The following is a 14,467-nucleotide window of genomic DNA, read 5'->3' as shown; positions in this document are numbered from 1 at the left end:
ACTGTATCCTCTCGACCTCAGTAGTTACTGCTTTCATTTGTTTTCAAAGCAAAATATGTCCAAACATCAGCTTTAAAAGCTGCTGGAATCACTGTATCCTCTCGTCCTCAGTAGTAACTGCTTTCATTTGTTTTCAAAGCAAAATATGTCCAAACATCAGCTTTAAAAGCTGCTGGAATCACTGTATCCTCTCGTCCTCAGTAGTAACTGCTTTCATTTGTTTTCAAAGCAAAATATGTCCAAACATCAGCTTTAAAAGCTGCTGGAGTCACTGTATCCTCTCGTCCTCATTTGTAACTGCTTTCGTTTGTTTTCAAAGCAAAATATGTCCAAACATTAGCTTTAAAAGCTGCTGGAATCACTGTATCCTCTCGTCCTCAGTAGTAACTGCTTTCATTTGTTTTCAAAGCAAAATATGTCCAAACATCAGCTTTAAAAGCTGCTGGAGTCACTGTATCCTCTCGTCCTCATTTGTAACTGCTTTCGTTTGTTTTCAAAGCAAAATATGTCCAAACATTAGCTTTAAAAGCTGCTGGAATCACTGTATCCTCTCGTCCTCAGTAGTAACTGCTTTCATTTGTTTTCAAAGCAAAATATGTCCAAACATCAGCTTTAAAAGTTGCTGGTGTCAGTGTATCCTCTCGTCCTCATTTGTAACTGCTTTCGTTTGTTTTCAAACTGAAATATGTCCAAACATCAGCTTTAAAAGCTGCTGGAGTCACTGTATCCTCTCGTCCTCAGTTGTAACTGCTTTCGTTTGTTTTCAAACCAAAGAATTCTAAACATCAGCTTTAGAAGCTGCTGTAGTCCACTGTATCCTCTCGCCCCCGGTCATTGAATCCTTTCGTCCTCAGTTGTAACTGCTTTCATTTGTTTTCAAAGCAAAATATGTCCAAACATCAGCTTTAAAAGCTGCTGGAGTCACTGTATCCTCTAGTCCTCAGTAGTAACTGCTTTCATTTGTTTTCAAAGCAAAATTTGTCCAAACATCAGCTTTAAAAGCTGCTGGAGTCACTGTATCCTCTCGTCCTCAGTTGTAACTGCTTTCATTTGTTTTCAAACCAAAGAATTCCAAACATCAGCTTTAGAAGCTGCTCGAGTCCACTGTATCCTCTCGCCCCCGGTCATTGAATTGTTCTTTTAGCAGTGGAGGACGTCATGACTGCTGCCATCTAGAGTCCGGAAGTTAAATTGCACCGTCGACTCCGCCTCCACTCACTGACCACTAAAAAATCCAGTGTTAATCTCAGCTTCCTTCTCTTCCCTCGCGTGGCCTTCACTGTCGAAGGATGACTTGAATCTACTATCTAAAAGCTACTGGAGTTACTGTATCCTCTCGTCCTCAGTTGTAACTGCTTTCCTTTTTTTTTCAAACCAAAATATTTCCAAACATTAGCTTTAAAAGCTGCTGGAATCACTGTATCCTCTAGTCCTCAGTAGTAACTGCTTTCATTTGTTTTCAAAGCAAAATTTGTCCAAACATCAGCTTTAAAAGCTGCTGGAGTCACTGTATCCTCTCGTCCTCAGTTGTAACTGCTTTCATTAGTTTTCAAACCAAAATATGTCCAAACGTCAGCTTTAAAAGCTGCTGGAGTCACTGTATCCTCTCATCCTCAGTTGTAACTGCTTTCATTAGTTTTCAAACCAAAATATGTCCAAACGTCAGCTTTAAAAGCTGCTGGAGTCACTGTATCCTCTCATCCTCAGTTGTAACTGCTTTCATTAGTTTTCAAACCAAAATATGTCCAAACGTCAGCTTTAAAAGCTGCCTGAGTCCACTGTATCCTCTCGTCCTGAGTCATTGAATTGTTCTTTTAGCAGTGGAGGACGTCATGACTGCTTCCATCTAGAGTCCGGAAGTTTAATTGCACCGTCGACTCCGCCTCCACTCACTGACCACTAATAAATCCAGTGTTAATCTCAGCTTCCTTCTCTTGCCTGGCGTGGCCTTCACTGTCGAAGGATGACTTGAATCTTCACTCGCTCACGTTTCGATGCCTTCACTTACACAACGTGACAATTAGTGCCGACAACATCTGTTCCAGCTCAGGTGGTTTTGGCAGGTTATTAAATATAAATGTGTTGTTAATAGTCTATGATTATCTTTGGGGCTGATTGGCTTTTTTTAATTGATTCTATTTGTAGAATAATAAGATCATTTTATATCATTTTAAAAAGGCCATAATGCGAGGAAGATTATAGTTTATGTGACGGTTTGGATTATTATTTTAAATCAATAATGAGTTGGAAATAATATTGTGGTAATATTTGCACTTTGCCATCCCTTGCACTTTGTTCTTTTTTGATCTTTGTTCCTGTTCTTTTTTTTAAAAAACGATCAAAACCCAATTTCCCGAAGGAGATCTACAGAGGGATTAATAAAGTTTGATCTAATCTATTTTAATCTAATCTATTGTATATATAAAATTACATTTTGTTTAAAACTATTGTGTAGAAGACCAAGGTTATTGTTAAAGCGATCATATTTGTTTTAATACTATGTTCTATTAGTATTTGAAAAGACTGCATGTATTTAATAGTTGATCATTGTATTTATTTATTTTTTTCAATTTTCAGTATTTACAGATTTACAAGCTCAAGTTAAAGTATTTGACATATCAATAAATGTAGGAAACATTAGATAATTAGTGAAAATATTTCATGATATAGTTTAATGGGGGGGGGGGTCTATTTTGATGTGAATGTCAATTTACTGTCTCATTTGGTCGGGTGATTAAAAGTGTTTAGATCTTTCTCAGCTTCAATACCTGGAGCCTCAAGTTCACGTCCCAAGACACAAATAATGTATTTTTAAAACTGTCAGGAAAGATCTTTTTTCTCTTCTTAGGAATTTGTCAGGTCACGACGTCTCTTCTCGAGCAGCCCGTCTCGGCATCGGGAGATGAATCGGATGACTGCACGTCTCATAGAAATTCTGCTCTTCCCCAGACCGTGCGTCATGGTTTCCCATATCAACCGTCCTCCATGGCTTTTGACCCCGTGCAGAAGATCCTGGCCATCGGGACTCAGACCGGAGCGCTACGACTGTATCCTTTTTTAAAATGTGGGACGACATTTTCATTATTTTTTTAATCTTCAGAAACGTATTGGATTCTTGTCCAGGGTGGTTGTAGACGAGGCCTCGCAGGTAAACAGTAGCTTCTCTGCAGCTCCTCCTGGAGCGCCGGGGCCTCATTAGTGGCATCTCTGCAGGAGGACCAGCAGATCCTCCGCCATATGCCGAGCAGACAACCCCGTCCACTGCCCGGCCTGTGCCAGGATGTGCCACTTCCTGTGTGCTGTAAACATCGCTGGACTCAAACACAAACACACAAGCTGGTGCACAGGCGCAACATTTATATTTACCATAATTTGAGAAAAAAATCAAAATTAAATTATTATTATTATTCTTCAACCACCATTTTAAACACCAAGACAACTTGTCTTGCCGTTTATTAATATGTTTTCTGCTGTTTATTCGCAGGATTCTATGGTCGTACAGCGCTTGAGCATATCCTGGTATATCTGGTTAAAGCACAGGGGACACCCTGGACAGAAAGGGACTTTCTTTTACTAAAGTAGATTTTGACCTAGTGCAGTGAGAGGCACTACTGTTCTACCGTGCACAATACAAAATGCTGGGATTTTACAAATCGGAAGATTTTGGCGGGAAAAACCCCAAAGAAATATGTTATAAATAGAATAGCACTTTGGTGCCACATACCTCAGCCAAGGAGGTCATTTCAGAATTTTAAATCAAACTTATACAAGAACTTATAAGCTTCAAGAAGTGTTTTTGGCTCATTGCGCTAGTTCTAGTTTTAAAGTTGGATAAACCTAAATCTTTAAACCAGGAGGAACGCCACTACACAACTTTGTGGGTCCACAATCCAACACAACCATATATTATTAACAGTAAGTAAGTAAGTAAGTAATATTTATTTATATAGCGCTTTTCGAGACCAGGGTCACAAAGCACTTTAACAATCAAAAACAATACTCAAAACAGTACATACTTCAAAGATCAAGACAACACCGAGAACAACAAGTTCGAGAAATTCAAGGAAAAGCCTGAACAAATAGAAACGTCTTAAGATGTTTCTTAAAGGAGTCAGTAGACTCCATCAAGCGCAAAGAGAGAGGAAGATTGTTCCAAAGCTTAGGAGCAACAGCCTGAAAAGATTTCTCTCCTCTGGTCCTGAGCCGTGTGCGTGGAACCATAAGAAGATTCTGATCCACAGACCTCAGAGACCGAGCTGGGGTGTAAGGCTGGATCAGATCAGTGATGTAAGGAGGAGCCTGACCATGAATAGATCTGAAAGTAAGAACCAGAATTTTAAAGTTGATCCTGAAACAAAACTGGAAGCCAGTGAAGAGTTTTAAGGATCGGAGAAATGTGAGTTCTTCTACTTGAGCGGGTCAGAATTCTCGCTGCAGAGTTCTGAATCAACTGCAGGCGAGACGATCCTTCTTGTTAAGACATGAAAACAAACCGTTACAATAGTCCAGACGAGAAGAAACAAACGCATGGATTACAAGCTCCAGATCATGTTGTGACAACATTTTCCTAAGTTTAGAGATTTTTCTCAGTTGAAGGAAACAGTTTCTGGTCAGTTTCCTGCAGTGTTGAACAAGAGACATGTCTTTATCAAATACAACACCCAGGTTTCTCAGGCTCAGTTTGACAGACTGACCTAAGTCACCCAAGTACTGACTCAACCATGGAATCTTATCATCAGGAGCAATCACCAGAGTTTCAGTTTTGTCCACATTAAGCTGTAAAGTGTTTTCATTCAGCCATTGTTTGATTTCTAGCAAACAATTGACTAAGCTGTTCAGCCTTTGGGGCTCAGTTGGGTCAAAAGAGCAGTAGAGCTGGATGTCATCAGCAAAAATGTGATAAGAAAAAAGTAGTAGTTGTGTTTTAGTTCATTATACAACTAGTAGACTGTTGGTCCAATAATGTGGACCTTCTCAAATATTGTCTTCTGGGGCTATGTAGTGTGAGTAAAGTTCTACTTCCAGTATATTAACAGCAATAAAAAAGTAACGACAAAGTGAAAATATACAAAAAAAAAATGGCCGACAAGAGTATTGTCACTGAGTACATTCACGAGTCGCTTCAATATGATGCCTTAATGCAACAAAACGAGAAGTTGTTTTTTGGTCCAGGTTTAGTCAGACGTCATCGGCATATCGATCAATTTGGTGGTCGTACAGCATAAAGTTTGAGATACACTTAGCCTAGCTTAGCCTACCATTAAATAATGATGGTTATCTTTGGGCGCCAAAGTGGAGTTTGACCCACAACCAAATGCTTCTGATCCGTTTGTGAGCATCTAGATTAATCCGTCGCCGTCCCGGTGATAATATCCCGTTGGTGCGACTTCATTCAGGTTGTCCATTAGATGCTGTCGGGATTAGGACGTTTTGTTTTACGGGCGGCGATAAAGAAGCATGTTAGCTTCCATGTTGTGTTAATGTGCGAGGGGATGGGATTACTGTCGTTCAGGCAATTGGTCCATTTATCAAAAGACGGGTCGTATCGATCCACCTCGTCGCCCCTGGAGTTTGGAAACGCCGCCACAGCTCAGTAGACACGAGCTCGATGAGGTGTCTACAAGCAATAAATGTCTGCTTTCGCCAAGACTCGTCTCCGCTACAGTGTTTTAATGTGCGTCGCTCTCTTCGCCTCGGCGCTCGTCTTGAAGCGACGCCAGTTCACGTGTTGCTGCTTTAATGTTTTCACACTTTCTTTATCAGTCCAATCTGCCGACTGTCACGCACTCCTTATTTCAGCGCAAACTTCCTGTTACATGACAACGATGCTTATCGCAGTAAGAAGTTTCATATCTTAAGTGAAATAAAAAAAAAAGTTTTTTAAAATAAAAATAACTTGACTTAGAATTAAACAAGGCTTCGAATTGCTTTAAATTGAATTTAAAAGGCTTTGAATTGTTTTATATTGAATTTTAAATGGCTTTGAATTGCTTTAAATTGAATTTAAAAGGCTTTGAATTGTTTTATATTGAATTTAAAAGGCTTCGAATGTTTTAATATTGAATTTATAAGGCTTTGGATTGTTTTATATTGAATTTAAAAGGCTTTGAATTGTTTTATATTGAATTTAAAAGGCTTCGAATGTTTTAATATTGAATTTAAAAGGCTTTGAATTGTTTTATATTGAATTTAAAAGGCTTTGAATTGTTTTATATTGAATTTAAAAGGCTACAAATGTTTTAATATTGAATTTAAAAGGCTTTGAATGTTTTATTATTGAATTAAAAAGGCTTTGAATTGTTTTATATTGAATTTAAAAGGCTTTGAATTGTTTTATATTGAATTTGAAAGGCTTTGAATTGTTTTATATTGAATTTAAAAGGCTTTGAATTGTTTTATATTGAATTTAAAAGGCTTCGAATGTTTTAATATTGCATTTAAAAGGGTTTGAATTGTTTAATGTTGAATATAAAAGGCTTTGAATTGTTTTATATTGAATTTAAAAGGCTTTGAATTGTTTTATATTGAATTTAAAAGGCTTCGAATGTTTTTATATTGAATTTAAAAGGCTTTGAATGGTTTTATATTGAATTTAAAAGGCTACAAATGTTTTAATATTGAATTTAAAAGGCTTTGAATGTTTTATTATTGAATTAAAAAGGCTTTGAATTGTTTTATATTGAATTTAAAAGGCTTTGAATTGTTTTATATTGAATTTGAAAGGCTTTGAATTGTTTTATATTGAATTTAAAAGGCTTTGAATTGTTTTATATTGAATTTAAAAGGCTTCGAATGTTTTAATATTGCATTTAAAAGGGTTTGAATTGTTTAATGTTGAATATAAAAGGCTTTGAATTGTTTTATATTGAATTTAAAAGGCTTTGAATTGTTTTATATTGAATTTAAAAGGCTTCGAATGTTTTTATATTGAATTTAAAAGGCTTTGAATGGTTTTATATTGAATTTAAAAGGCTTTGAATTGTTTTATATTGAATTTAAAAGGCTTTGAATAGTTTTATATTGAATTTAAAATGCTTTGAATTGTTTAATAATGAATTTAAAAGGCTTTGAATTGTTTAATAATGAATTTAAAAGGCTTTGAATTGTTTAATATTGAATTTAAAAGACGTTGAATGTTTTAATATTGAATTTAAAAGGCTTTGGATTGTTTTATATTGAATTTAAAAGGCTTTGGATTGTTTTATATTGAATTTAAAAGGCTTTGGATTGTTTTAATATTGAATTTAAAAGACTTTGAATGTTTTAATATTGAATTTAAAAGGCTTTGGATTGTTTTATATTGAATTTAAAAGGCTTTGGATTGTTTTATATTGAATTTAAAAGACTTCAAATGTTTTAATATTGAATTTAAAAGACTTTGAATGTTTTAATATTGACTTTAAAAGGCTTTGAATTTTTTAATATTTAATTTAAAAGGCTTCGAATTGTTTAATATTTAATTTAAAAGGCTTTGAATTGTTTTATATTGAATTTAAAAGGCTTTGAATGTTTTAATATTGAATATTTTGATTGAATTTCTTGTTCCCTTTCTTTATTTTAATCCATATTTTGACAATTTATCCTTACATTTAGCTTCTAATTTTAAATAATACAATCCGCTGGCTTGCTTTCCCTCCATGTTCGCACCACGAACTACGAGTCAGCATCAGGCTCTTGTTGTAGACGCTGCAGGTGAAAAAGTGATATTATCGTGTGTCACTGCATAATATCCCTTTTTGCTTTTTCCCATCCCTGGTCTATTCTTGTCCCGGGACGTCCTCGGGCGACGAAACGGACTTAATGGCTTTACATGAATAATTCCCACAAATCTTGCGCAGAACTTGCCAAGAGCTAGAACTGTCCGGAAAGGTCGCGGGTGAACCGGAGTTCAGCGTCGACGCCGGCTGTCCGGCTGCCGACGCCCCTCCTTGGTTTGTTTGAGCCTCTTGTTTGATCTTAGTCCAGCTCAGGTGTGTCCTCCTGGAGGTTTTGTTATCAGAGACAGTTTTTGTCTTTTACTGCGCCTGAGAAACATCTCTAAACTCAGGAAAATTATGTCACAACACGATCTGGAGCTTATTATCCATGTGTTTGTGTCTTCTCGAGTAGACTATTGTAACAGTTTATTTTTGTGTCCAAACAAGAAGGATGTGTCTCGTCTGTAGTTCATACAAAACTCTGCAGCCAGAATTCTGAGCCGCTCTAGTAGAAGAACTCACATTTCTCCGATCCTTGAAACTCTTCACTGGCTGCCAGTTTCTTTCAGGATCATTTTAAAATTCTGGTTCTTACTTTCAGATCTAGTCATGGTCAGACCTTCCATCAGTAGATTCTGATCCAGACTTACACCCCAGCTCGGGCTCTGAGGTCTGTGGATCAGAATCTACTGATGGTTCCTGAACTTCCGGACCAGAGGAGAGAAATCCTTCCAGACTGTTGCTCCTAAGCTTTGGAACCATCTCTGTGTTTGATGATCTACTGACTCCTTTACGAAACATGTGTGTTTGATGATCTACTGACTCCTTCAAGAAATATCTGTGTTTGATGATCTACTGACTCCTTCAAGAAACATCTGTGTTTGATGATCTACTGACTCCTTCAAGAAACATCTGTGTTTGATGATCTACTGACTCCTTCAAGAAACATCTGTGTTTGATGATCTACTGACTCCTTCAAGAAACATCTGTGTTTGATGATCTACTGACTCCTTCAAGAAACATCTGTGTTTGATGATCTACTGACTCCTTCAAGAAACATCTGTGTTTGATGATCTACTGACTCCTTCAAGAAACATCTGTGTTTGATGATCTACTGACTCCTTCAAGAAACATCTGTGTTTGATGATCTACTGACTCCTTCAAGAAACATCTGTGTTTGATGATCTAATGACTCCTTCAAGAAACATCTGTGTTTGATGATCTACTGACTCCTTCAAGAAACATCTGTGTTTGATGATCTACTGACTCCTTCAAGAAACATCTGTGTTTGATGATCTACTGACTCCTTCAAGAAACATCTGTGTTTGATGATCTACTGACTCCTTCAAGAAACATCTGTGTTTGATGATCTACTGACTCCTTCAAGAAACATCTGTGTTTGATGATCTACTGACTCCTTCAAGAAACATCTGAAGACACTTTTATTTGTGCTATGCGTGTCTATGAGGTCAATCCTTCTCCTGATCCGAACCATCTCCTGACTCTTAACACCATGATCCCTACACAAGTATTTTCCTGACCCGCTCCTCGCTAAGCTTCGGTCGTGCAGGCGTGGAGTGCTACTGTCAACACGAGAGCGGCGCGGCTGTTATCCAGCTGCAGTTCCTGATCAATGAGGTCTGTTTGGTCTTCAGTCCTCGCCTTCCTAGTGTGTGTTTGCACACGCCTCACTCACCCCGTGTGCTTCCTGCAGGGGGCACTAGTGAGCGCCTTAGCGGACGACAGCATCCACCTGTGGAACCTGAGGCAGAAGATCCCTGCCGTCCTCCACTCTCTGAAGTTCAACAGAGAAAGGTCAGCCTGAGCTAAAAGTTACAAGTATTAGTTTAAGGGAAATAATAATTGTATTGATTTTATGCTTATTTTTTATTTTGCCGTTTCATTGTTCACTTTTCAACTATAATCAAACAATTTTCAACTATAATCCAACAATTTTCAACTAAAATCAAACAATTTTCAACTAAAATAAAACAATTTTCAACTGTAATCAAACAATTTTTAACTGAAATCAAACAATTTTCAACTATATTCAAACAATTTTCAACTATAAACAAACAATTTTCAACTTTAATTAAACAATTTTCAACTATAATCCAACAATTTTCAAATAAAATCAAACAATTTTCAACTATAAACAAACAATTTTCAACTATAATCAAACAATTTTCAACTATAATCAAACAATTTTCAAATAAAATCAAACAATTTTCAAATAAAATCAAACAATTTTCAACTTTAATCCAACAATTTTCAACTATAATCAAACTATTTCAAACTGCAATATTTTTTTTTAGCTGTAATAAATAATCTTTAGCTGAAATTTTGATTTAAAAACACTTCATCATCTGTTATCGAACAATAATAAATTGTTAACAAAAAATGTATTTATGGAGGTCGTTCACCTTGACCCAGAGACAACACAAGGGATACCACAAACAAATTTGTTTTCAGGCCTTCGGGTCAACTTGACCCTAAGATAACATTAACTAGCAGTAGTTTTGAATCAAGTTTTGAGGTGTTCAAAGAGTGGGTCGTTCCTCCTCCACTGGTATTTGCTGTGATTCACCTCCTGGCTCTATATATAAAGCGTGACACGAGCGCCTGATGAAATCTTTGGCTGCTTCTTCCTCCCGGGCGTCACTGACGGTCTCTCCTCCCTCAGAATCACCTACTGCCACCTGCCCTTCCAGAGCAAATGGCTGTACATCGGCACGGAACGAGGGAACATCCACATCGTCAACGTGGAGTGCTTCACTCTCTCAGGCTACGTCATCATGTGGAACAAAGCCATCGAACTGTGAGTCCAACGCTGCTGCCCCTCGAGCCCCCATCGCTGCCGTGACTTTTACCGTCTTAATACAGTGGTTAGCTGTGAGAAGAATGTGAGCTTCACTGTGCGCTCGTAATGCCGGACAAAGCTCAGTGTCCGGGCGGACTGACCGTCCTATTGAGACTTGTTTGACGGAGAAACAAGAGCCTCCTCTAAAGAGATGATCTTCGTAAATGGTGACTTTATCACGAGGCAGTAAAGAAGCAGTTCTTTACTCAAAGAAGTGATGCATCAGCTGACAAAAGCCTGCTAATGATATGTGTGCTTTGTTTATTATTCTATGTGAAATAGACGGCAAGAATTCTGCTTCTCTTAGCCACCATTTTGACTTCTCCCTAAAATTAGACCCCCAGAAGATTGACCTATTATTGTAGAATACAATTGTGAGATGACAGCGTCCAAATATTTCCTGCTTTGTTTATACCACTATTCTGCTTCTCTGCTCCGCCATTTTGACATTCCCCTCACATTAGACCCTCAGTAGATTTACCTACTTTTTTCCGATGCTAATTGTGTGATGGCAGCGTCCGAATATTTCCTGCTTTTATTATTATTCCACGTATAATGGGCCACAAATCTGCTTCTCTGATATTCCATTTCTATATTCCCCTAACATTAGACCCCCAGAAGATAGACCTACTATTGTAGAATACAATTGTGAGATGGCGGCATCCAAATATTTCCTGCTTTGTTTATACCACTATTCTGCTTCTCTGCTCCGCCATTTTGACATTCCCCTAACATTAGACCCTCAGAAGATTGACCTACTTTTTTCCGATGCCAATTGTGAGGTGGCAGCGTCCTAATATTCCCTGCTTTTATTATTATTCCACGTATAATGGGCCACAAATCTGCTTCTCTGATATTCCATTTCTATATTCCCCTAACATTAGACCCCCAGAAGATAGACCTACTATTGTAGAATACAATTGTGAGATGACAGCGTCCAAATATTTCCTGCTTTGTTTATACCACTATTCTGCTTCTCTGCTCCGCCATTTTGACATTCCCCTAACATTAGACCCTCAGAAGATTGACCTACTTTTTTCCGATGCTAATTGTGTGATGGCAGCGTCCTAATATTACCTGCTTTTATTATTATTCCACGTATAATGGGCCACAAATCTGCTTCTCTGATATTCCATTTTGATATTCCCTTAACATTAGACCCCCAGAAGATTGACTACCTGGTCTGGAAAAGCGCTATACAAATAAAAATTACTTACTTACTTACTTACTACTATTGTGGAATACAATTGTGAGATGGCAGCGTCCGAATATTTCCTGCTTTGTCTCTGATCCGCCATTTTAACATTCCCCTCACATTAGACCCTCACAAGATTTAACCTACTTTTTTCAATGCTAATTGTGAGGTGGCAGCGTCCAAATATTTCCTGATTTTATTATTATTCCACGTATAATGGGCCACAAATCTGCTTATGTGATTTTCCATTTTGATATTCCCCTAGCATTAGACCCCCAGAAGATTGACCTACTATTGTAGAATACAATTGTGAGATGATGGCTTCCAAATAATTCCTGCTTTGTTTATACCACTATTTTGCTTCTCTGATTCACCATTTTGACATTCCCCTAACATTAGACCGCCAGAAGATTGACCGTCTATTTGAAACGCTAAGAGAGAGATGCCGTCGTCGTATTTCTTGCTTTTTTTATACCAAAATGCTGCTTTTCTGATACGCCATTTTGACTTTCCCCTTACATTAGATCTTTACATTTTAATATATTACATCTCGTTTTTATTTTCATGTTTATGAATAATTGCTGTATTGCTGTGACTTATTGGAAAAAACACAATTTCAATCAATCATTTCGATCAATAAAGTTCTACCTAACCTAACCTAACTTTCCCCTTACATTAGACCCCCAGAAGATTGACCTACTATTTTAAAACGCTAAGAGAGACATGGTGTCATCATATTTCTTGCTTTGTTTATACTACAATTCTGCTTCTCTGATCCGCCATTTTGATATTCCCCTAACATTAGATCTTTACATTTTAATATATTTCATCTTGTTCTTATTTTTATTTTTATTTTTATGAATAATTGCTGTATTGCTGTGTCTAGTTAGAAAAAACACAATTTCAATCAATCATTTCGATCAATAAAGTTCTACCTAACGTAACCTAACTTTCCCCTTACATTAGACCCCCAGAAGATTGATCTTTTGTTTCAGGTGCTAATTGTGAGGTTGCAGCGTCCAAATACTCAGCCTGCTTTTTGTTATACTTCCATGTTAAATAATGGGCCACAAATCTGCTTCTCTGATCTTCCATTGTGACATTCCCCTAACATTAGACCCCCAGTAGAATAAAGCTGAATAGGATTAATACCACAGTTACTATAGTGATGTAAATGAAAGTAAATCTTGTTTCAATAGAACAGTCCAGACTTGTATTTACTGTATCTTGTGCAGGCGAGTCAGCTCAGAACATGATGATTGATGTTTTCCCAATGATAGTATATCCTGTAATGGTCCACGTACTGAAGTATCTGTTATAATACTGTACCGTGTGCAGGTTTAAAGTCTTTATCGCGGTGTAATTACACGCCGGGCCGACGTTCAAGTCCTTTTATTCGCTGCATTATCTCCGAGCGTATCGACTCATCAGCAGCGATCGCATCCTCAGAAACACTTTCTTCAGGCCTTCACGGCTCCCGCGGAGATGCCGGCTCCACTCGTGTGACCCCCAAACCACCACCTTGACCTCTTGTTGATCCATGTTAAGAACTGTTGTTGATTCCAGATCCACCAAGACACATCCGGGGCCAGTGGTTCACATCAGTGACAACCCCATGGATGAAGGGAAGGTAAGTGTTGTAGTCGTTATTGATTTAAAACATCAGGTTGACAAACACATTTTAGGGTTTGATTCACTTTTTTTTTAATGATATTTAATTTAGTTATGGATTTAGAACAATTTTTCAACTATAATCAAACAATTTTCAACTTTAATCAAACAATTTTCAACTATAATCAAACAATTTTCAACTAAAATCAAACAATTTTCAACTGAAATCAAACAATTTTCAACTGTAATCAAAAATGTTCAACTAGAATCAAACAATTTTCAACTATAATCAAACAATTTTCAACTTTAATCAAACAATTTTCAACTTTAATCAAACAATTTTCAACTATAATCAAACAATTTTCAACTATAATCAAACAATTTTCAACTATAATCAAACTATTTTCAACTATAATCAAACTATTTTCAACTATAATCAAACTATTTTCAACTATAATCAAACAATTTTCAACTTTAATCAAACAATTTTCAACTATAATCAAACAATTTTCAACTTTAATCAAACAATTTTCAACTTTAATCAAACAATTTTCAACTAAAATCAAACAATTTTAACTAGAATCAAACAATTTTCAACTATAATCAAACAATTTTCAACTATAATCAAACTATTTTCAACTATAATCAATACATTTTCAACTATAATCAATACATTTTCAACTATAATCAATACATTTTCAACTGTAATCAAACAATTTTCAACTATAATCAAACAATTTTCAACTATAATCAAACAATTTTCAACTATAATCAAACAATTTTCAACTATAATCAATACATTTTCAACTATAATCAATACATTTTCAACTGTAATCAAACAATTTTAACTATAATCGAACAATTTTAACTATAATCAAACAATTTTCAACTATAATCAAACAATTTTCAACTATAATCAAACAATTTTCAACTATAATCAAACAATTTTCAACTAAAATCAAACAATTTTCAACTTTAATCAAACAATTTTCAACTATAATCAAACAATTTTCAACTATAATCAAACAATTTTCAACAATAATCAAACAATTTTCAACTGAAATCAAACAATTTTCAACTGAAATCAAACAATTTTCAACTATA

At 36.2% G+C, this 14,467-nt stretch overlaps 1 protein-coding gene across 4 annotated transcripts in view; it reads left to right on the top strand.

The window, feature by feature from the left end:
* The window catches only part of stxbp5b (syntaxin binding protein 5b (tomosyn)), a 48,118-nt gene that overhangs the window by 3,174 nt on the left and 30,477 nt on the right, over positions 1 to 14,467 (top strand). For all 4 annotated transcript variants that reach the window (XM_087780632.1, XM_087780634.1, XM_087780633.1 and 1 more), the window contains exons 2-6: positions 2,950 to 3,047; positions 9,254 to 9,335; positions 9,412 to 9,512; positions 10,381 to 10,515; positions 13,319 to 13,382. In XM_087780632.1, the coding sequence (XP_087636758.1) occupies positions 2,950 to 3,047; positions 9,254 to 9,335; positions 9,412 to 9,512; positions 10,381 to 10,515; positions 13,319 to 13,382 (480 nt within the window). The remainder of the gene's footprint in view (positions 1 to 2,949; positions 3,048 to 9,253; positions 9,336 to 9,411; positions 9,513 to 10,380; positions 10,516 to 13,318; positions 13,383 to 14,467) is intronic.

This window comes from Callionymus lyra, chromosome 18, assembly GCF_982586985.1.
Source record: "Callionymus lyra chromosome 18, fCalLyr1.hap1.1, whole genome shotgun sequence".
Taxonomy (NCBI): domain Eukaryota; kingdom Metazoa; phylum Chordata; class Actinopteri; order Syngnathiformes; family Callionymidae; genus Callionymus; species Callionymus lyra.
Note: the sequence above shows the minus strand (reverse complement) of the source record. Positions and strands in the feature narration are given on the sequence as shown.